This window comes from Polistes fuscatus, unplaced genomic scaffold (assembly GCF_010416935.1).
Source record: "Polistes fuscatus isolate 324 unplaced genomic scaffold, CU_Pfus_HIC Scaffold9, whole genome shotgun sequence".
NCBI lineage: Eukaryota > Metazoa > Arthropoda > Insecta > Hymenoptera > Vespidae > Polistes > Polistes fuscatus.
In genome coordinates this window covers 7,982,576-8,005,159 of record NW_025113173.1, presented here as the reverse complement: position 1 = coordinate 8,005,159, position 22,584 = coordinate 7,982,576, and the positions used below count along the sequence as shown (strand labels likewise).

General features: G+C 34.6%; 2 protein-coding genes and 1 long non-coding RNA gene across 3 annotated transcripts in view; 2 read left to right on the top strand and 1 right to left on the bottom strand.

Moving 5' to 3' along the window:
* The window catches only part of LOC122525323, a 20,661-nt gene extending 3,659 nt beyond the window's left edge, over positions 1–17,002 (top strand). The window contains exons 2-6 of the mRNA XM_043648043.1: positions 10,565–10,676; positions 12,797–13,005; positions 15,448–15,558; positions 15,819–16,508; positions 16,699–17,002. Of these exons, the coding sequence (XP_043503978.1) occupies positions 10,565–10,676; positions 12,797–13,005; positions 15,448–15,558; positions 15,819–15,966 (580 nt within the window). The 3' untranslated portion in view covers positions 15,967–16,508; positions 16,699–17,002. The remainder of the gene's footprint in view (positions 1–10,564; positions 10,677–12,796; positions 13,006–15,447; positions 15,559–15,818; positions 16,509–16,698) is intronic.
* On the bottom strand, positions 16,983–22,584 carry LOC122525324. The gene is made up of 5 exons (XM_043648044.1): positions 22,494–22,584; positions 22,168–22,285; positions 21,155–21,369; positions 20,183–20,290; positions 16,983–17,419 (listed from the first exon to the last, which is right to left on the bottom strand). The coding sequence occupies exons 1-5, from the start codon at positions 22,517–22,519 to the stop codon at positions 17,284–17,286; spliced, it is 603 nt and encodes a 200-aa protein (XP_043503979.1). The 5' UTR covers positions 22,520–22,584; the 3' UTR covers positions 16,983–17,283.
* LOC122525325 lies at positions 18,319–20,328 on the top strand. The gene is made up of 2 exons (XR_006305752.1): positions 18,319–19,461; positions 20,105–20,328. It is a non-coding gene; the product is annotated as an uncharacterized LOC122525325 (long non-coding RNA).

Here is a 22,584-nt window from a genome sequence, read left to right as displayed (position 1 = left end):
CCACTCCATTGCCATCTTGTAAATAGCTATGGTATTTTTTCCTATTGTCATAGAACCATGCTATACATATGCGAGGTCTGTTCAAAAAGTATCGCGAATTTTGAATTCCCGCGGGTTACGTATATTATTCGATTTTCAATTTTTTTTTGGCTTTATGTTGGTACTCATGTCCCTCACTTATGTTAACAAGTTCGGCCATTTTGAATGTTCAGTTAATTTTTGACAGCTATTTTGCTTGGACGTGTTTTGGCTCGTCTTCGATTTTTGCCTATTTTTCGGCTTTTGCACCATGATAACGCCCCTGCTCACACATCGTTGCTTGTGCGCGAATTTTTCCGTATTCTCCAGATCTGGCCCTCTGTGACTTTTTCTTGTTCCCGAAACTGAAAAAGCCCATGAAAGGACGAAGCTACGCTACGATTGAGGAGATAAAGACAACATCGAATTAGGAGCTGAACAAGATCACTAAAAATGATTGTTTGAAGTGTTTCGAGGATTGGAAGAAACCTTGGCACAAGTGTATAATATCTGATGAGGATTACTTTGAAAGGGGACAAAATAGATATTCATGAATAAATAAATAATTTTTGAAGAAACACACAAAATTCGCGATACTTTTTGAACAGACCTCGTATGTATAGAGAGAAATATGCTCGATGGTGGTTGGTCTAATCCTAACATAAGTAAAACCAACTAATATCAAATCTAGTGAACGTGTGGTTAAGAAGATTATTCATTAATTCAACAAAGGAAAAGTATACGAAACCAAAATTCGAGATATTATCGTAAAAAAAACCCTCACATGTATAGGGATGAACATATGAAACATAAGAATCCTTAGATTCTTATCGTCGTGTTAATCAAACGTTCGATATTATTCTCCCTTTGGAAATTTCGTAAAACTAACACGTAAAAAACTGTTTTATGAGGTTCCTACTTCTTCTTCTTTACTTTTCTTTTTTCCTTAATTTTTTTTTTACGAGAATAGAAAATGTCGTCGTCGTCGTCGTTGTATTCTTCATCGATTCGACGAAAAACTAATTACATTCCTGTCCGTAAAGATTACTAGGAGGCGATAGGAAAAGAGAGAAAAGGAGAAAGAAAAGGAAAATGGAAAGGGAAGAAGTAGGGAAAAAAGGAGAACGCAGAGAGAGAGGATCTTTCGAAACGTTAATTAGCGCGTAATTAACCGTCTCATCGTCGTCCGTTTCACGGCGTCGATTCAGGACGCCGACGTCGACGTCGACGTCGACGAACTTTTCGAGACTTTTTTAACCGATTCGCGAGAGAACAATTTCTTTTTTCATTTTTTTTCCACGTCACGTTCCTCCAACTTGTTCACCCTTTGTCTTACAATTGTTTTCTCTTTCTCTTCTTTTCCTTTTCTTTTTATTTTTTTAAATTTTTTTGTTACACGCACCTTACGGAGCTTCTGAACAGATTCAATTTTTATTTGTAAATTATCAAATTTTTTTTACCGTTGATTTAAACAATTCAAAAGGGTTTATATATTTATAGGTTACTTTTTATTTATTGATATATTATAAGAACGATAAAGGTGTTGCAATTTGTTCTACATCCTAAGTGCATTGTCCGATTTTTCTCACGTATTTAAAGGGAAGGGGTTGGTTGTTCTTGTCGTGTAGGTCGTCTTATCCCATTATCGATTTTCGATTGTCTTCTTATAAAGTATGATCCCTACGGTTATCTATTTTCAAAAACTTGTTGCTTATTGTTAGCTCAAGCTTTTAGGTATATATGTTACCGGTATAGTGAGAAATCCGGCAATGCTAGCAATACCCCGACATTGTTTTCAATGCAAAGCGTCTTTTGACAAAGTCGGAAATGTATTCATATTTCTCACATTTCCTAGAAATTTATTAAGAGTAAGACATGAGAAACCGGTAAAGTAAAAAACCAGATGTAAAATATTTTGTTCTAAACCCGCTTATCTTCCGATACGATAAGGAACAAAAGATACAGATTTTCCATGGTGATCTCTATGAATATCAGTCAAAATGTAATATTCTTCTATTACGATAAATAATAGTGGGTTCTACATAATAATACACCAACATTAACTAAGTTCAGTTTATAAAGGTACGCATAGTATAATGACAAGCACAGTTTCAACACCCCCACCATGCTCGCTTTTGTGTGTGTGTGTGTGGGAGTGGGGTGTAGGTTGTTTGTAGGGGGGGTTGCGTATGTCTCTGTGTACCTGTTGCCCGATAATGTATTCTTTTCAATATTGCCTAAATAACATTGTTATTATTTATTATATATTAACATATTATTTTATTATTTATATATATTAACATATTATGTTAAATGCTTAGGAAATGTCCCTAACAATTCTTCTGTTTCCGACTTTGTCAAAAGGCGCTTTGCATTGAGGACAATGCCGGGGTATTGCTAGCATTGCCGGATTTCCCACTATTCCGGTAACATATATAATAAAACAAATGTTGTTTCTTTGCAAAGAAGAAACGTCATAATAGTAAACTGACTTTTCTAATTTTTGAAAATAAGATGATCGCAAAAAATCTAACCCGATGTCTTCAATCAATCAAGTCGGGGAAAGTTAAGTCGAGTCGAGTTGATTCAACCAACGCTACTTTTCTTTTACCTTACCCTTATCTCCCCTCTGCTTCCCTCGAACAGTTTTTTCTTCGTCTCGACAAACGTCAACCGTGTCTCTCTAATCAAGCAACTTTTCTCTCGAGGAAAAACCTTCGGGAAAAGATTAATGAAATGTTAGGTCAATTATAGAATGTTTTTTTCACTTGATTTCCTATTACAGTTATCGAACATAATTCATTTTGATCGTACTATTGTTCAAACTACTTTTTTCTTTTTTCATACGAATGTTTCGATTTCTCATATTTTTCGCGATCAAATTATTTATTTAACGAATCATGTAGATTTACGTGTATGTAAATAAATGAAATTAATATATTGAATATGCGTACAATGTATTTTTAAATATTTACTTCGTTTGTGTCTTTTTTTTGTTATATAATAAAAGAAAAAAAAACTCTTTTAAATTGAATATATAACAGCAGGCACCTATACTCGCATAAATTTTAAACAATTTTTCTTATTGTTAAGCCAAGATTCATCAATCTTCTTTCTACGAGTTGCAAGTTAAAAGAAAAGAGCAATAAGAAAGATCGTTTAAGTCGTGATTGTTTCAGTATCGTTTTCTTACTGTACGTTTTAGTTTCTAAATTTTCCTACTTTTCTCTTATCCTGACTTTTCTTCTACCTCCATTGTTTGCGTGTGTGTGTGTGTGTGTGTTTTAACAAAAAATATTCATTAATTGAAAAGTTCTATTTCGATCGATGATCATTGCAAAAAAAGGGATTCTTATTTTCTCACACGGTAAATTGTGAACGTGGAAAAAAGTGCGGAAACGTCTCGAGATTTTCTCATCGACCAAGGGTTAATAGCGTATCATATTTTCCACCCCTTTCTGGGGTTTTTTTTTTTTGTATTTTTCTCTTTCTTTCTATCATTTTCCACAAACGGCTTAACGCATAGCCGACGATGACGTTTTGAATTTCATGATACGGTTTTTTTTGTTTTTTCTTTTGTTTTATGTTTAATACGATCGTTCAACTGAATTCGATATTTCTTACAGATAAAACTATCTCCCTTTCTTTCATTTTATTTTTCTCTTTTTTGCGGATTATTTTTCAAACCACTCTTACTAATGTCTCCCTTTCCTTCAGAGCCTTCTTTTTTCTTTCATTCTTTTTGTCTCAATGATCGTTTATAAGGACGATTCAACTCGGATTGTTCCCAGACGTTCGGGTTATTCGCTAAAGTAGCTTTGTCAGCCCTTAAGGGAGGAACGTACCAATTTCCATGGGGAAGGGGAGGGGGAGGGGGTCCATCGAATACCATACGTAGTTAAAACACCAACGGGTTTAACCACAAAGGGGAATCGATTTCTCATTAATCGACCAAATGTTAATTCACCGACATTTCTCACGGTTAAGTTCTCTTTTCCCTTTTTTTAATTTAATTTTTTTATTCCAAATTAATTTATCGGTATAGAAATGGTGAATAGTTTACGGACATGATCTATAACGATTGAGGAACGTGTATTCGTTTTACGGATTTTAAAACGGTTATCTATCGAAAGCCCATAAAATTCGTCTATAAAGTTGATTGAGAAGGTGAGTTTATCCGGGAGTGCCGATAATCTTCGCACGAAAAAGCATCGATGCTTCGAATCGATCGATCCGTTATCCTTCTCTTTCCAAAACAGGATATAAATCGGATCGACGTTTATAAGATAAAGTAAAACGGATCTTAACGATCTTTGAACATAAAAATAACGGACTTTTTACTATACCAGCCTTTGATATAAAGAAAGAATGAGATAGTTTGATTTATTTATTTAATCTACGCGTCCATTGTTTTAAACGATAATCATCGATTACACACAAAATTCGAACGATTTTAAATTATCCGGGAATAATTTTGATTTTAATTATCCAAGAATATTTGATTTTCATTATTCTATGAATATTTAATATTGAATAAATAAATGCAAAGTAATTTTTGTTTTGTTTCTTACGTAGGTTTATTTTGTAATTTGATTTTATTCGAATGAGATTTGAAATTTTTAATAAACATTCAAGTTTTTTTTAAGACCGATCGATTCCATCCCATTAAGGGATTTCCATATACAGGGTGGGACGTTCGGATTGACGCGGCCCTGCGTATACTCAAATATTGAGAATGAATATTAGTAAACTAACGGGAACATTGTTTAAACGTATATATTTCAAATTCATCGTTGTAAATGAATATAAAATATAATAACTTATCCTTCGTAATGAAACTATCTATTTCTCTCTATTTTCTTTCTTATTCTTTCTAAAATCATTTAAATCGAGATTGGGAAAAAATATGATCGTTTCTACTATATAAATCAGGAGATTTATAAGATGTCACTCGTCTAGTCTATCCGATATTATTTTTTCATAGGACAGATAGATGGTAGAAGAGAGGATGTGTCAAAAACTATCATGGATTTTTATTTTACTTTTTTACTATTTTTATCTATTTTGTTCCCCTTTCTTCTCTCTCTCTCTCTCTCTCTCTTTCTCTCGGTTTTCGTTCGAAGGAGAGGAAAGGAAAAAAGAATCAATGCGAAACGATTGAAATCGAAGGCAGTTACGCGTTATTCACTTACGTATATCTATATACGATTCAACGCGAGATCGGAAATCCATCGGACGGTTTTCCTAAATTGAGTTTTCTATAACTACGTTCGAAGGAAACGCTATGTCAGGACGCGGTGTCCAGTTCTCCGGCTATTCTCGAGTAGCACCACCACCACCACCACCACCCCCTCGGAAACTGGCCAGTCTTACAAATCCAACTACAAAGTCGTAAAACCAACCAACTTTTCATTGTACCCTTCGTTGACGATGAAAATGGGATTTACAACTCGCTTATAGATATATATAGAAAGAGAGAGAGAGAAAGAGAGAAAGGAAGAAGGAGTGTGTGTGTGGTATATTATTTTATTTTCTTGCAATTTATCTTTTTATTCTATACATCTGTTTGAACTTTTTCGCAATAAATTTTATCTCAAGTAACAGTTTTCTTATAACACTTGTACTATATTTTGAAATTATTAGAACGGTTTAATAAATTTGAATGAACATACGAACGTACGATCGTTGGTTTCACTTCGATTCGTCGACAATAATTTTTATCTTCGTTCGTAATCGATAAATTTTTGTTATAAATTTACTGAGAGATTTTTTTACTTTTTTCATTTTTTTTTTTCAAACAGAAATTCTCGTTCGTTTGAGGACGAAATTTAGTGAATTCATTCATTTAGAACGCACGTACGAGTTTTGTCTACAGCCTCGGAGGAACACGTTAAACGATAGTTCTCTCTCTCTCTCTCTCGTCGGTTGCAAATTGATTACGTAATGTGCCAGTTCGAGAGAAACTAAGCTGATTTCTTTGTCACTTCAGTCGTCCGTGTTCTCCGGGAGTTCCTCTTCTTCTTCTTCTTCTTCCTGTCTCCAAAATATGAAACCAATCGTGTGAGTAACGAAACAAAAAGAAAGAATATTTCTTTAATTTAAATAATCAACAATTTTTCACATATAAACACCAAGATATCGTTAGCTATCGTTTTTGAAAAAAAATAAGTTTGAAAATTTGTTAAGTACACCGTATATAAAGTCGTAGGAAGTTACTTTATTCTACAATTAATAATAGCCCGTTCTAGATAATAATGACTACCACCATCGCTATCATCTTGAACAACTTTTCTTTCATATTTACGCTATCAATTTTCTTATTATTAATTAACCAATGCCCTTTACGAAGCTTCTTCTTATTTTTCTTTCATAAATTAAGCGAGACTTTTCTTCCTTCCGTCTCTCCTTTTTTTTTGTTTATACAAAGTTATAATATATATTTTGATATATAAAAGGAAAAGAAAAATGATAAACGTTATCTAAGCAAATGCCTATTTTTGCATACAAATTGTCGCGTTTTATGTATCATGCAGTTTAAAGTGTTATTATTCATTTTACATAACATACACTTTCTCAATCTTTTCATAAGAAAATTAAGGCATCAGACATATCAAAAATATATATATGTGCCCATAATTATGAAAGTGGTCTAACTCATATATTTCTTGTTTCGAGATATTTAAAGGATTACATTGGAACACTAAATTAATTCTATATAATATTGAAATAACAAACACTATCTAACGGTTCATTTTAGACAATATCGTGAAAATTACATTGAATTAATTTAGTTATAAAATAGTGTGGTTTGAAATTACTGATAAACTCACTTATTTTTAATTTTGACTTACAATTAGACCACTTTAATAATCATAGGCATATATATATGTTGATGACAGCTACTTTGATGGTCGTTCAAAGATGAGAAAGATTGAGAGTTATTAATGAAGAAGTTACTTTTCAATTTTTCGTCTATATGTTTCTCAATTTCGTCTCATCATCGAAAAGAATGGCGGGAGTGGGGGTGGGGGGTTTGCATCGAGTATAAAATCGATCGCAGAGTCAATAAATTTTAATTGAATAAACGAATCGAAATTGTCGAAAGACTGCTGGGAAAAATGGTTTATTAAATATTTGATGAGAATTCGATTATATAAGAGCAAAGAGGTTTTGCAAGAGGTTAGGTTTGCTTGGCAAAAGGGTTGATAGGGAGGGGAGAGATAGGTGGGTAGGTAGACAGGCAGGCAGTCAGCCAGGTCCTCTGAGAAATATAAATGTGGCTGTTTTTACTGACGTTTCCCCGATTGCCCTTTTTACTCGTTGAAAGGACATGGAGAATTATTATTTTGGGATTGTAATTAAGGTGTCTGTTACAGGACGTCATCCTCCTCTCACATACACACACACACACACACACACACAATCCTAAGATTATTCCATATGTAACTTTGCTGATATTTTATGTACTTCCAATGAGATACGTATTAGTTTAAAAAAAACTGGTGTGCGTACTTATGTACGCACGTAAGAAGTTATACTTCTTTGCCGTACCAAAACGAACATAACCTCAATAACCTCGAAAATAACTTCAAAAAAAACTTCAAAGAAAAAAATAACTTCAAAAAAAATAATTATTATTATATATATATAAGAAAGAATAAAAAAAGAAAAAGAAAATATCAAAATATAGATATCAGTCCACACTAAATATAAGAGAGATATATCGAATTACTTCACGCGTCAACAGCCATGGCGCGGTTACAGCATTAGTTCTCGCTCGATCATTTAAGTAAAGCACTTCATGGTGCTTTGGTTGCTGCATGGTTAAGTAAAAAACTTCATGGTGTCGTTTTTCCAGACGCTCGGAACAAAATCACTCCCCATTACATTTTCCCCAACGCGCCAAAAGAAGTATAACTTCAAAAAATGTTTAGTTTTAAACAACCACATAGAAATTCTTTCATCGCGATAAAAGTTTCCCTTGTCGATACCCCATATACATATGCATATATGTGAAAAAAAAAATAAAGAAGAAAAATCGATACCGATATCGAGAACCATTGGGATTGTTTTGCAGGAATAATGAAATAATTTGTTCGGACAAATATCAATGAATTTCGCGGTTTACGGAATAATTACATAAGCGGTGTTTACAACGTTCGCAAATGTTTTCCGAAAACAAAAGCTCGGTAGGGCTCGAAATGGAAACATTCGAGAGATAGAAAGAGAAAGGAAGAGATAGGAGAAGGGTTGAAAAGAGGATAACTGCTAACACCCCAATCGTTAAGAAAATAATTCAATTTTATTTCCATTATTTTGAAATATTTTTCTAATTCCTTTTATTAAACCCTTACGATCTCATATTATTCGAATCGAATAATAAGAAATTCATTGAAGAGACCAAAAAATAGAAAGGGGGAGAGAGAGAGAGAGGAGAAAAGAAATTTTCGATAGTGATTCCATTATCATCAATTTGAACGTTCGTCGAGTACCGATCGTGGTGGCACTTGAAACGATTTTATTGCGGCTTCACGTTCTTCTCGTTCTTGGAACAACGAAATCCTTTCAATACGAGTCCTCGGAGTTGTTAAGCTTAGAAGCCAAAGCTGGTTTAAGAAGTTCTATCGCTACGTAAAAATCGTACGCGACTATTAACGTTTGTCACTTTCCAACATACTTTAAGAAATCAACCAAGATGTATCACGTGAATTTTAGATAAGAAAAAAGAATTCTAATTTATATTTCTAAAAAAAAACACACACGAAAAGAAAAGAAATTAACAAACGAGTAGAAAGTAAACACATATACGGTGAGAATAAAAATGTTCCAAGTGTAATAAAAGTTATTAGATTAACTGTAAATTATTGTAGATCATTGAATAATTAACAAATAAAACTTGAGAAATGGTTATTAAATCGTTTTCGTTAAAATTCTCGCTCATTTCATTTTCATACGAATATCGTAGGATATTTAGAAAAAGGAAACGTAATAAAGAAATATTTAGATAGAAAATTTATGTTTAACATTATTTCGAGGCTGGATTTACATTTGTGTAGTAATGAATAGTTGCATCATGCATATGTATGCGTAATCGTTCGTCGCATGTTCAGAAAGCTAGGTTTTATTTATTTACGCAAAAGGAAGCTATGTAGGTAGGTAGGAGTCCTTGTCGTATCATTAATCCAACAGGCGTGATACTTGCTTGCTTAAGGAGACAGGGTATGCAGGATCCAACGATTTCAGTATCGCGATTTAACATAATCAAGCTATGCATATGTATTAGTATATGAATAAGAGTTATAAGAGGATTCACCTATATATAGGGTGGACACATTATTTTCTCTATTTAAATAATTTTCCATTTATTTCCAATAATATACGAAAATGGTGTAGATTTTAATAGAAGAAATTGTACGGAATAAAAAAATAATTAAGAATTTAGTATCAATAATATATATTATTTTTTTTGATAAGATTAATAATGCAAATGGATAAAATTAATATCTCACCCTCCCTATATACGTATATATCAAAAACACCAAAAAGAGAGAGAGAGAAAGAGGGAGAGATGATTATGAGCAAAAGTATCGTAGATTTTCTCTTTACCGAGACGGGCTCGTCCAGAGGTTGGGATTATTTTCAAGAGAGTAATCAAACTGGCTGGGGCTTGGTTATCATCAAAAAGGTAGTTCCCTAGCTCTTTGCCGATGTCCTTGTATCATAGCAAAGTTTCCATAGGACCGATGGATGCGGTTTGTTTAAACGAAATGACACAAGGCACGACGATATACGTGATAGGAAATGCAATTTCTCTTTGGTCTGTTCGACCAGTTACAATCAGCCCACCTCTTCTATCTTTCTCTTTCTCTTTCTCTTTCTATCCAAAGGGAGAGAACGTTGTTTTCATGACCTATACCGCACGACGATATACTTCCCCCAACATTTTCCCCAAACACACCGCTATTCTCAAAAGTAATCTATCCACAGTTCATCGTGATGTGCGGATTAACCACTCCCCTCACTCCCCTCACTCCCCTCGTTACCCCCTAAAAAATAAACGAATAAAATTGTAAAAGAATGAAGATTGAAATATCGTTTTCATTCTCTTTCTCGTTGACCCCGCGGTCTTTCTATCCACCTGCCGTCGACAGCAACGACGAATACGATGGACAATTTTAAATGATATCTTTTCCCAGGCCGTGGTAAATAAAGCGTATCGTTCTCGATTAAATCTAGTAATGGAAAAGTTAAGTGGAAATATTTTTCTTCTTTGAGATATTAAATGAAACATCGTGGTCGTCGTCGTCTTGATATAGGAACCACCATACCCTTTGATAAGTATTATATGTATATTTATAGCAATATATATGTATACGCGTGTGTGTGTAGCAATTTAATACAGGATACCTTTGTTAATAAAATTTAGTATATGTTTATTTATTCATAAAGTAATCATACGTCTTTTATTATTCAAAGTAGTTAGTATATAATAATGTGCCTTAATATACGTTGGACAATATCTGAAAGTACATTCATTTTATTTTAGATTCGTCATTTCGTTCGTTCTCGCATCGATCGATGCTATGGAAAGAAATATCACGGAAATCGCAAGACGTCACGTAAGAAGTCTTTCCTATCCGGAAGAAAGCGAGATGGGGGTAAGAATTTATTTAAACTATGTCAATATTAATAAAATGATATTCGTTCAAAAATAGTATGAAAAAGGGGAGTAACGATAAAGGGAAAAAATGGTGTCTGGTAATAATACTAATGTAAGTTTATCGATGGTGGATACACCCTACCTGATTTTTTCGACTTTGTAATTGGAAGTTTGAGCTTAGTGGTTTTTCCTCTCTTTCTCTCTCTCTTTCTCTGCCTTTTCGAACAGTCCACGCGACAAATACGACGCGTTGGCTTGTGTTAATTAATATTTGCGTTGACGGGGGTGGTGCTTATTTGTCGTACGTATTTACCAGTGACGAAGGGCTCGTAATATCGTTTGGCATTTTGAACTACGGCGCGCCGCGTGCCCTGATTGCGTCGCGATAATATTGCAAATGCAATTGGTACATCATGTCTATGTATATGTATCTTTATGTCTGTTTTGCGTGCGTGTGTATGTTTTGGGAGGAGGAACCGATTCATCGTTCGATATGCCGTCGACATGATTCCCGTACGTGTTCGATGTTTTAATGAACGCTTTGTCGTTTTCAATCGGAAAATTCAAAGCCTCGCACTTTTGGCCGGAAGTACACACTTTGTAATTCGCTTAATCGAATTTGTAAAATCGAAATTTCCCATATATATATATTTATGTATGTATATGTACACGTACGTATATTTCCTATTATAAATCACATTTATTTGTTTTGATATTATCGCGAATTGAGTAGCAGGTAGATATTTCGAGGATTATATAATAATATGATTATTTAGTTTATATAATAAATCAAGGAACGTATCATTGATATAATGATTTACGAGAATGACGGATAAATGTATGAAATAAGATCTCCGATTCGATTAAAATTTAAACAACAAAAAATATAATAAGTATTCCGAAGTATTTGCATTATAATATTATAAATTATAATATAAGATAAAATTAGAATTTTTCGTACGATCACGGCGTAGTAATTTCTCACGCTTGTCGCGCGATCGACGAAACGGAGAAATTTTACTAAAGAGAGAGATAGAAATAGAGATAGAAATAGAGATAGAGAGAAAGATGAGAGGAGAGTAGCCGTTGATAAGCGAGGCCATCGATTTCCGTTTTCGGCTGGTTTAGTCGACGAGACTGGCAGCCAGGCTGGCAAGGCGAGGCATGCAAGCATGTGTGCAAGCATGCATGCATGCAGACAGGTAACGAGTTACCGGTGAGGTACCAGCTCGTTCAGTTTAGTAATCAACGCGAGGGTGGCTTTAATCGCAGTCCACCGCAACTTTATTTTCCAGCTTGCTAGTAGCTGAATCCTATCAAGCCACCTCATCATTGTGTATCTCCTATTACCTTAGTCTATGTGTAATATAAGTGTAATATAAGTGTAATATATATATAAGAACGTTACTTCTATAATTAACAATTGTTAGTATTTGAAATAAATGGTTGGTATTTGTGGTGAAATTTGAGTCTGTGGTTAAATGTGATTAATGCAGTTTAAAAATCGCGACGACATTTCTTTTTTAATTTTTCTCATTTATTTCATACAATAATACAACTTTTCGAATGCGTATTATTACAGATGAAAGGGTCACAATAAAATATCTTCCTTTGATTATTTTTACTTTTATTCTTTTATTTGTTCTACCCTCCGCACATTTCTGACATGACAGAAGTAGCAATATAACTATGACGAAGATACAGCGAAGAAATACTAGGGGTTGGATGGTTGCTGGTATAAGGGTAGCTCGCTTTCTTGGGCATCCCTCATTAATGTCGAGAAAGCAACAAGTAAAGGAGTTAACTAACCCTTCTCGACCTCCGCTTTCTCTGGTTATTGCCATCCGGTTGTTCGATCCTATCGGTTAACAGCGATAACTTGTGGATGAATATTAACGGGGGTTTTACATGCTATGCCTACATAACAGGTTGCTTCTTTTTAAAATAGACACTCGGGATAACCCTGCTTGTTTCTAAGGTTCACTCGATTTCAAGATAAATCGACAAGGTAATTCTATTTCTTTCTTTCTCTCTAATATACACGGTGTTTCATATTTTTCTGCACATATTGATTATTTAATAATAACAAAAATATAAGAATTTTATTTTTATTTTCAGATATTTTTTGCCCTTGCAATACCATTGGACGATCCAATTACAACTTACTCGATGTCGGTTGCATTTTTCTTCGAAGCAAATTATAAGTTGCCGACCAAGGAAGACACAAACTTATCAGACGTCAAAGAGGAAGAAAATAAAAATGGAAGAAAAAGAAGGAGCATAGATCGTAGCACGGTTTATTCCATGCTGGAATCAAAATTTAAATCGTTAGTATTATAAACGATTACTCCGTGTAATCTGGCGTTTGAAATAGAGATTAAATAGGTCCTTTTGAGTAAGATAAGCTTGGGACAGTTTGTTAGATTTCGTTCTCGCGATAAACCTTGCGAAGGGACACTAATTTTCTAAAGCATCCACTTAGGATGTAAATTTTGTTTTTATCATCAACGAGGATCGCAACGCTCGTATTCGTCGTTTTAACTTTCGACCGAGTTTAAACGATTAATCTCTTTCGCTTTAAGAGATTTTAACATTTATCCTCTTTGACAATTTATATTAAAGCGTGTATACACATTTTTATGTATATAACACGTATATAAACAGATAATATATTAGAGACTCGGGTGTTTGAAAATATTCAAATGAACTTTTGTTTATTTTACGCGTGACTTACACTTATATCGATCTATTATTAAATTCAATTCTAATAATATTCAATCAAATCTTATACGATACTTCTAATAGAATAACAAAGATCAATCTTTTTTTTTCTTTTTCATTTATTCAAAAATACGCGAACTCTTCTCATACTCATATTCATTTTATTCACATTCCTACAACTTCTTTATCGTTAATTTTCCATTGTTGGAAAAAATGTTATATAACCCTTGACAATTGGAATGAAAAATCTTCCGAATGCGCGAGTAAGTTTTGCAAGTAGTCTAACGGAATATTGAAACGAGTTTAATAAAGTTATTGGATTCCCCTACTCCCCTTCCCCCTTTTCCTCCTCTTTCGTAGAAATTACAAAGTCCTTTAATATCTCTGATACCGTCGACCTTTACGACGAAGATCTTGATTCGACTCACCACCAACTGATGATGTAACGTCAGTATGTAAATTTCTCGTACTTGCCAAATTCAATTTAAATGTCTTGCATCTGTCGTGGAACAAGATAGGTTTCACACATATACGTGCACGCACACGCACACGAATACGTGTCTATGTATAGATGAGATTGGGCAGAGAGAGGGTTGTGGGGTGAAGGGGAGTGGAGAGGTAGAATCATGCACATAGAGAGGAGAGAAAGGAGAGATTCATCAGGCGGCTAGTGCACGAATGTGTCGCTTCATCGGAAGGAGCCTTGTTAGGGAGATAGGACAGGGACTGCTTCGAATAGATTCTCGAAGAGTAACGTTAATCAATCTTCGAAGTTGATAAGATGAATCGTCGTCGTTCTCGTAGAAGGGCCATTCGTGACTATCGACCATCGAACGAGGCTAATTAAATCAATCCTTTGATTCTATGTCTATCGATTGTCAAACAACATCGTCAATTTTATTTCGAGATAATTTCAAGCTTTCAAAGCAACGACGAGGGGAACAATCTTGTCTGCTTATTTTTTTTCCCCTTTTTTTTTTCTTTTTAATCCTGCATTATCCAATCCCTTCGATTTATCTCGTATAATTCTTTTTTCTTGGGGGTGGGGGAAGGGAAGTTTGATTTTTATAATAATATTTGTCACAGGCGTAGAATAAAATTACATGCTACATACATGTATTGTATTTGTGTTCTGACACAGATGGATTCGTAAAAGGGACAAGCAAAAGTCATTTTTCATCCGAAATTTCCGTTTATATCCCTTTGACGTTAATTATACCTACTATATCCCAAGGGTTTCCTAAAGTGAATGTTCTATTTTCAATCAGAGTTGTCTTAACGTCACGCAGAAATCTTATCGATCAAAAACGAATAGACGTTTCGTAGATTGTTTCAGAAAATCTACTATTTGCCTTAGTCTATCATCTTTCGCGATTAGCTTAGCTTCTTCAAGAAAAATAGAAGATAAACAAATTTATTTATTCTATTAATATAAAACAAATGTTCTTCTTATATTAAAATTTTATCGTAAATCAAATAAAAAAAAGAAAAAAAAAAGAAAAACACACCGAAATACATATATGTCAAAGAGAGAAAGATAGAGAGAGAGAAGAGGAAGGAAAAAGAATAAGTTTAGTCAGTAACTTACTACCATCTTTCCATCAAAAACATACTAACTCCGTTCGTATATCTTTCTCCCTAAACTTGATCCAATTTCCTCGTCATTCGTCAGTCGCAAATAGACATAACACACAAACACGCACGCACACACATACACACACACACACAGACTGGAAAGAAAAGTGAAGAATAAACGTTTGGAGTAAAGTAACATTTGTGTGTGTGTGTGTGTGTGTGTGTGTGTGTGTGTGTGTGTGTGTGTGTGTGTGTGTCAAGAGTTTTAATAGAAAAAGAAAAAGAGGTAGGGGAGGAGTTGAAAGTTTAAGGGGTTGAAGTCCGTACTTATATGCATTTCTACCCTCCCGGTTTAGAATTTTTCGAAGAAGACTGTTTTCCATTTGTCTCCTTTTCTTACTATTCGCCATGTATCTCATAACATAGTTGAAGGAGAGAAACCGGATGATGGATCGTTCGTTGCGTGCCTTCAGGATCGGCTATCCAGCTCGACAGTGCCTCCTCAGATCTATATGCGAAACCACGAGACTGGCCTGGAAGCTCAATGCTGGTGTCCTTGGAGATATCCTACGAATCCTGTTCACGTGAGTGTATTAATGTGTCTCTTGATATATTCCTGATGTATTCGCGGTTTCACTGACGTTATGGTTCCTTCCTTCCTTCCTTTTTTCCTTCCTTTCTTCGTTTAGTCGACTACGACGAAGAGTAATAAATTGACTCTTAAATTATCTTTAAAGTTATGTTAAAGTTAAATTACATTTAACTTGTGATTTGTTTTTTTTAGGTGTATCTTCCTATTTTATTTGATTCGACTTGTTTGTTTTTTTTCTTTTTTTTTTTCTAGACCATCCTCATCGCGTTTAGAAGTCGATCTTCACGGGGAATACGTCGATGCCGAGAAAGTCGATAGTAGCAGGGAATGTTCCGAAATTTATTCCACCTGCAAGTACGGGATTTACGACTACATAACGCTCCCCTATCAGGATTTGTGAGAGTAGCAGCTTGCCCTCGCTCGGCCCCTTTCTCTTTCTTTTTTTACCCTCTAGCACTTTTGGTACGACGCTCTCGAAGCTCTAATGAAAACTCAGGAAAGTTTGCTAAATCGGAAAGACCTCGTTTTTCCAAGCACTTTCCTTTCCTTACCTACTTTTCGTCGATGTCATTTTTTTCCAAGTTCCTATTGTGATAATAAACTATGATAATAATAAGAATAATTTTGTTATAACAACGAATTATTATCGCATATGATGTATCGTCCATTGTTGGTTCGATCAAATTTCTTTTCTCCCCCTTTCTCTCGGTTCGAATCGAATCTCGATCAAAGCCACGTATACATACGTGTCTATGATTTTAATCGAAGGATTTGTTCGCTGGCTCGTGATATCGCCGAGCTTTAATAACCGTGATTTCGATAGCAACGGGGAAATGAATTCGGTCGGTCGACAATGCAGAATATTTGCTGCGATAATCTAATCCAATATTCGTCCAATTGGGTGGAACTTGTAGAGCTTCGGACTGATTTAAAATCCATCAAGTAAGTTTTTTATCCGTCATGTATATTTATATTTTCGTTATAAGGGTCAAATAGTATTTAAAATTTTGAAAAATATCTCACGAAAATTCGCTCTTTTATTCTAACAATTTTCCCGACTTTATTTCTTTCTTTCTTTCTTTCTTTCTTCCTTTCTTTCTACCGAAAGTTGTGACATTTGGTTTTTTTACAGGAGCCACTTTCGCGTTACGTGCGCCAACGTAATTCCATTATGTAGATAAAATCAGCTTGTTTACTTGTCGGAGAGGAAGCCAGTTTCCTTCTACCTCCTCTTGTTCGTGGCGAGTGTGTCTTCTGGCTCGGCCATTCTCGTATCCTTGCACTAAGGATGAGAAAGTCTAATCAAGTTGAAAACGAGCGTAAGAAAGAAATGATCGTTTTACGGTTTCCTCTTGCTACCAATGCTATTAATAAGAAGGGTCGTCGAGTAATGCAATGGAAAGATATTAAATAAAATTGCTAACTAATAACTATAATAATATATTAAAATGAATACATCTAATATTCCGTTTTTACATAAACTTTTCGAAAGATAAAGAAGATAGAATACAAAAAAGAAAAAGAAAGAAAACAAATGAATTAGATTTAAATGAACAATTCTCGTGGTATTTAATTTTTGTCATGCAACGCAGACGAAATCGGGTGGCCTTCGTCTCGTTCGTCGGCCCTTCAGCCCTTAGCACTCAGATCCCTTTCTCCCGTTCACATATTCGTCGGAAGTAGCGGCGTGACAAACCCGTTTGCGGTTTTCCGAGCTTCATAGGAGGACTCCAATCAAGTCGAAGAGTCCCACGGGGCATTGCGGTTGATACTTCGAGCAGCTTCCATTACGTCCAACCAACTCGGCCTCGACAATATCTCCCGGCAATTTCTCATGTCTCGAAGTCGTAGGTCTGAAACAATTCGACCAACTCAAACAGCTCATTTACAACAATAATAATAAGTAGTTGTTAATTACGATGAAACAATAGCTTTTTTGAAGTTATACTTCTTTTGGCGCGTTGGGGAAAATGTAATGGGGAGTGATTTTGTTCCGAGCGTCTGGAAAAACGACACCATGAAAGTTTGTTAGTATTTATGACGCGCGGCAAAGCGATTTCAAGTATACGGCATGAAGTTTTCTTCTTCTCTTCTTCCCCTTTTTTCTCAAGCAGGTCACCCATCCAAATACTAATCGTACTCAGCGCTGCTTTACTTAAATGATCGAAGCGGGAACTAGTGCTATCACAGTGCCATGGCCGTTGACGCGTCAAGTAATTCGATATATCTCTCTTATATTTAGTGTGGACTGATATCTATATTTTGATATTTTCTTTTTCTTTTTTTTATTCTTTCTTATATATATATAATAATAATTATTTTGTTTTTTTAAGTTATTTTTTTCTTTGAAGTTTTTTTTGAAGTTATTTTTGAGGTTATTGAGGTTATATTCGTTTTGGTACGGCAAAGAAGTATAACTTCTTACGTGCGTACATAAGTACACACCCCAGTTTTTTTCTTTCTTTTGTTTCTTTTGTTTTTTTTTTTTTAAAGTCAGTTAACCAGATCCGTATTCGTGTAATCAAAAATTATTAAGATGAATAAAGGAGAAGAAAAGAACGTTATCTTTTTTTTTTAACAGTGCGATCTATTTTCTCATTTTAAAGGAAGAAGAGTTTCTCGTAGAGAAAACGACGACGACGATGACAACGACAACGACAACGACAACGACAATGCGTCGTTGGGTTTCCTGGCCGCAGGCTCTTTTCCTTATTCATACGTTCCTGGCTCGAAAGCTTATACTCCCACGCGTATACACACACACATACACACATGTAGGAGGGAAGAAACGAGCTCGCAAGAATCGTCTCATGTGTGCTTGCAAGTACACGAATGGGTAAGCTAACCGATACAATATAAAGGAGTAGAAAAGCGAGAAGGCTAAACCAAATTTACTTTTGACAATATGTATACGTATGTATATATCTAACTTCAATTTATATCACCTTGATATTATAACCCCCCCTCCCCCTTCCCCTTCAAAAAAAAATACGTAGGAAGGAAAAGAAGAACGAAGAACAAAACTTCAAACTTACCAATTAAATCCTTTTTTTCCATTTTTATTTAATTTTGTTGATTTCATCAACAGACGTAATACGAGCATTTAGAATCATCGACGAATCGATAAACGCAACTACGATCCTACTGTATAATCCATGAGTTATGGGGTTAATTCGTTCGTTTATGGTTTTAATGGAATTTCGTTCTCTTAGATTCTGGTTCGTTTCTCACGCGTAGTATTTTACAAATGAAAAAGAGAAAAGAAAATGATGCTTTTTTATTTGTCGGGATCGTTAATTCCTTCTTTTGTTAGCGTACAAATAATTCCATTGAATTTCGTAGATTGTTATTGGCATTTGAGAAATACTAAATTAAACTATTCCTTTGTGTTCCGTTAAAACAGTAGTAGTAGTATTGTAGATCCAAGATTTACCATTCGTTTTCTTATATTTTTTTCTTCTTTCCGAATAAATTTCAAGCAGCTTAAGATTATCATAAAAAAGATAAAAGAAGTTAGAAAATTATTTAATCTTTTTCGCATAAGTTTCAGGTGAATTTTGTTATCGCGTAGTCGTGCAACGTTTGCAAGAGCTTTTACGCGTGTCTTTTCACGAAAGAAATATGTTTCGTAACGTAGCAAATTAATTTATTTACATGTATGCGTTTTATACTACACGCGAGTTAACATTTTTCCTTTTATATTTTGCTATATCTCGGAGAAAGAAAAAAGAAAAGAACAAAAAAAGAAATGAAATAAACAGGATATCCTCTTGGCTATTGAAAATAATTTGATGACGGTTAAAAAGCAAACTTTCTCGGCTCCGACTATGATTTCATTAACGAGCAGGATAATGAAGGAGTTTGGGGAATACGTTTATAACATCGGAAATGGGAGGTAAGATTTATCGTTAAAACGTGTTCCAACCGTACTAGTTATCGCTCTTTTTCACCTAATCAAATTATTATACCCGCTCGAGTTAATATAGGGGGAACAATTCTGAAGGAAAAGTTTCTTTATTATTTTAACCGATGGGTAGTTGTTAAGTCGATTTAGTATCAAATTATTCATTTTAATAAATAACTTTGATCGTATACGTGTTAAGAATATTTGATATATTCATTTTCCTTGAAATTATATATATAGGTAGTAGTTCGTAAGAAATACAATAAAATAATTGCCAAAAAACTTACGATTATTAATTAAATGCTATGCTATTTGTAAATGTATATACAGATTAACCCCTTAACGCAGAGATTTAAAAAAAAAAAACCGGCCAAATAAAATCAATTTCTTTTCTATGTAAAAAACACACTTTAGAACGTTGTCTTGGTAAACAAAATAACAAAAATACAAAATCAATAAAAATGTTTATTTTAACCCCTAAACGCACAGATTTTTTAAAAAAACCGACCAAAAAAATCAATTTCTTTTCTATGTAAAAAAACACACTTTAGAACGTTGTCTTGGCAAAAAAAGAAAAAAATACAAAATCAATCAAAATTTGTATTTAAATTTTGGATTTTGATCCACATTGCAGAAAAGAGCCGAATATTGGAATGTTACACGTACGCCGCTCGAATTAAGGGGTTAATAATATAAAATTGAATAAACTTACGTGAAAATGACGTGAAATATATCACCGATGAGACCGTTGTGATGCAAAGGATGTTCAGAATTTTCGCATATGGTCTTCAATAGGCATTCCCTTCCAAGATATCCAGAACTAAATAGTCGGGAGAGAAAGAAAGAAAAAAGAAAAATGAAGAAAAAAAGGAAAAAGATGGAAGAAAAATAAGCGTTGAAAGAAAAATAAAGGTAAGTAGATAACGAGACGAAATTATTCTGGCTCGTTGTTACTGTTTCCCAAGCTAAGTACTATTTACATTGGACTTGAACATACTCTAACTGCTGAGGATTTCGCATACGTAATTCGGGCCACGTTCGCACATACGTTATATCCCAGTAGCGTGTCGTCGTTTCCACAAATGAAGGAGCTTTCTCGTAAAACCGAAATCGAGATAGAAAGAGAGAGAGGGAGAGAGAGAGAGAGAGAGGAAGCAAAAGATAGAAAGGAACGACTTTTGGTAGAGAAACTCTCCTGACGAACTTGCCGTTGCTTGCCGTTCACGAGTATGTGCACCGTGAATTCACTTCAATCCCCCGTCCCTCTCTCCCTTTCTCCCTTTACCCATTCCAACCCTGAGAAACGTCTTTTGAATTTAAATGCCTGGCTCACGGGTTAAAGTCGATGAAAATCGGCCAAAGAGTAGAATCAAAAAATTGTCACTTTTGTTTTCTTTTTTTTTATCATAATCGACATAATTATTAACAAGATTCCAGCGGATGTAGTGTTAATTATTAATTGTATTAATTTGTACGCTCGATTTAACTAACTTGGAAGAAAAAAAAAAGATGGCAAAATTTTGTCGTCAAGAATTTTCTTTCTTATTTTGAAATTTCATAAGACGGAGTACACTCGTGGTGGTCGTGGTTGAAAAGACTATGCACATGGCAGGAATTTCTCATTCGCGTCGTCCTAGTCGAAAGTATTCGACTTCTCGAAAGTATTATCGCGATAGGAGCTTACCTCTCGAATTTACTTTCGAGTACCCGGTAGATCGTGGTTCTGTCGATGCTTCTCTTACTTATTTTTCTTCTTTTTCTTTCTACTTCGGAAGCCTTAGCAGACCAAGGTTCGAAGTACGACAAGTTCGAGGGTAAAGTGTAGCTGGCTTCGAAGAAATACGACAAGGAAATCGATTTCTGGGGATCTTCGAGTGGCACCGCGATAGCGAGGAAGATCTGAAAGGAATTAGATTTCTGTAATCGTTATAGACGTTATCAATCCCACTTCCCCCCTCTACCACCCCACCCCTCCCCTCCTTCTGTCTTCTTTTTCTTTCTATTTCTTTTTCTCAGAAAACGATCGATCCTCGATTTCTCCGGTACGCGAGTACCTTGCCACTCGAGATTTCTCACAAATCGAAACGATCGCTTTCAAATCTTACGTTTCCCCAGACATTATACTTTTCATCCTTGATGAGATCATTTTTTAAATCTAAACTCAAGAGTGATCAAGAATTTTATTCGAGCCAATGAAAGGTTCAACCTTCGATCAACCTAAGAATGATTTTCTTGTTTTTTTTTTTGCTTAAAAGTGCATTCGTCTTTGATTATTTTGGATAATGTTTAACGCGCCATTGTCATAAATTTGTATCAGTGTTGTGGGAACGGATTAAAGAATAATACAAAAATTTAAGCGATCATATTTCGAATGATTTGAATTCGATCTAATAAAAGATCCGGAGATTCGATCAACCGAACAATGAATTTTTATTGTATTAATTGACTTTATTATCTTCGACAACGTTATGAGATAATATTCGTATATTTTTATTTTATTCGTAATTCGTAATATTTATGATTGCGAAATAATAATGAATTCCTCTTTTAAAGTAAATTACAATCGTTTGAATTGGAACTAATGAATTCTATTATTCTCGATAATATGAAAAGAGAAAAGTAATGAAAATTGTTCCATTAAACGAACGTCGAATTTTTTCGCGATCGCGTATAATAGATGACATGTCGGTAACTTACACCCATCGAACTGGCTTCTGGAAATGACAAGCTCCTGATAGGTCGATGAAGAGTTTCGGCTATCTCCGAGTTCGACGACTTGGACGAACATGTTAACAACAGATTAAACGTGAGACATCTGCGAATAAACGAGTTTTGTCAGTTTCCAAGTAGAAAGAATAATATTCGTTACTGGCGTCGAGCTTCTCATTTTTTTTCTATTATCCATCAAACAAATTCCTTTTTCTATAGTATTATCGTAGCACTTATTATTTTGATAGAAATAGTCAAATAAAAGTTCGACGCCGGTTTAAAAATGCGTGTCATGTAGGTCGTGCGAAGCTCACAAAATGCGTATCACCGGAAACCACATGTTGAAAGAAAATTGCCACAATGCTAGTTCTTCTCTCTGTGTGTATGTGTTTGTGTGTGTGTGTG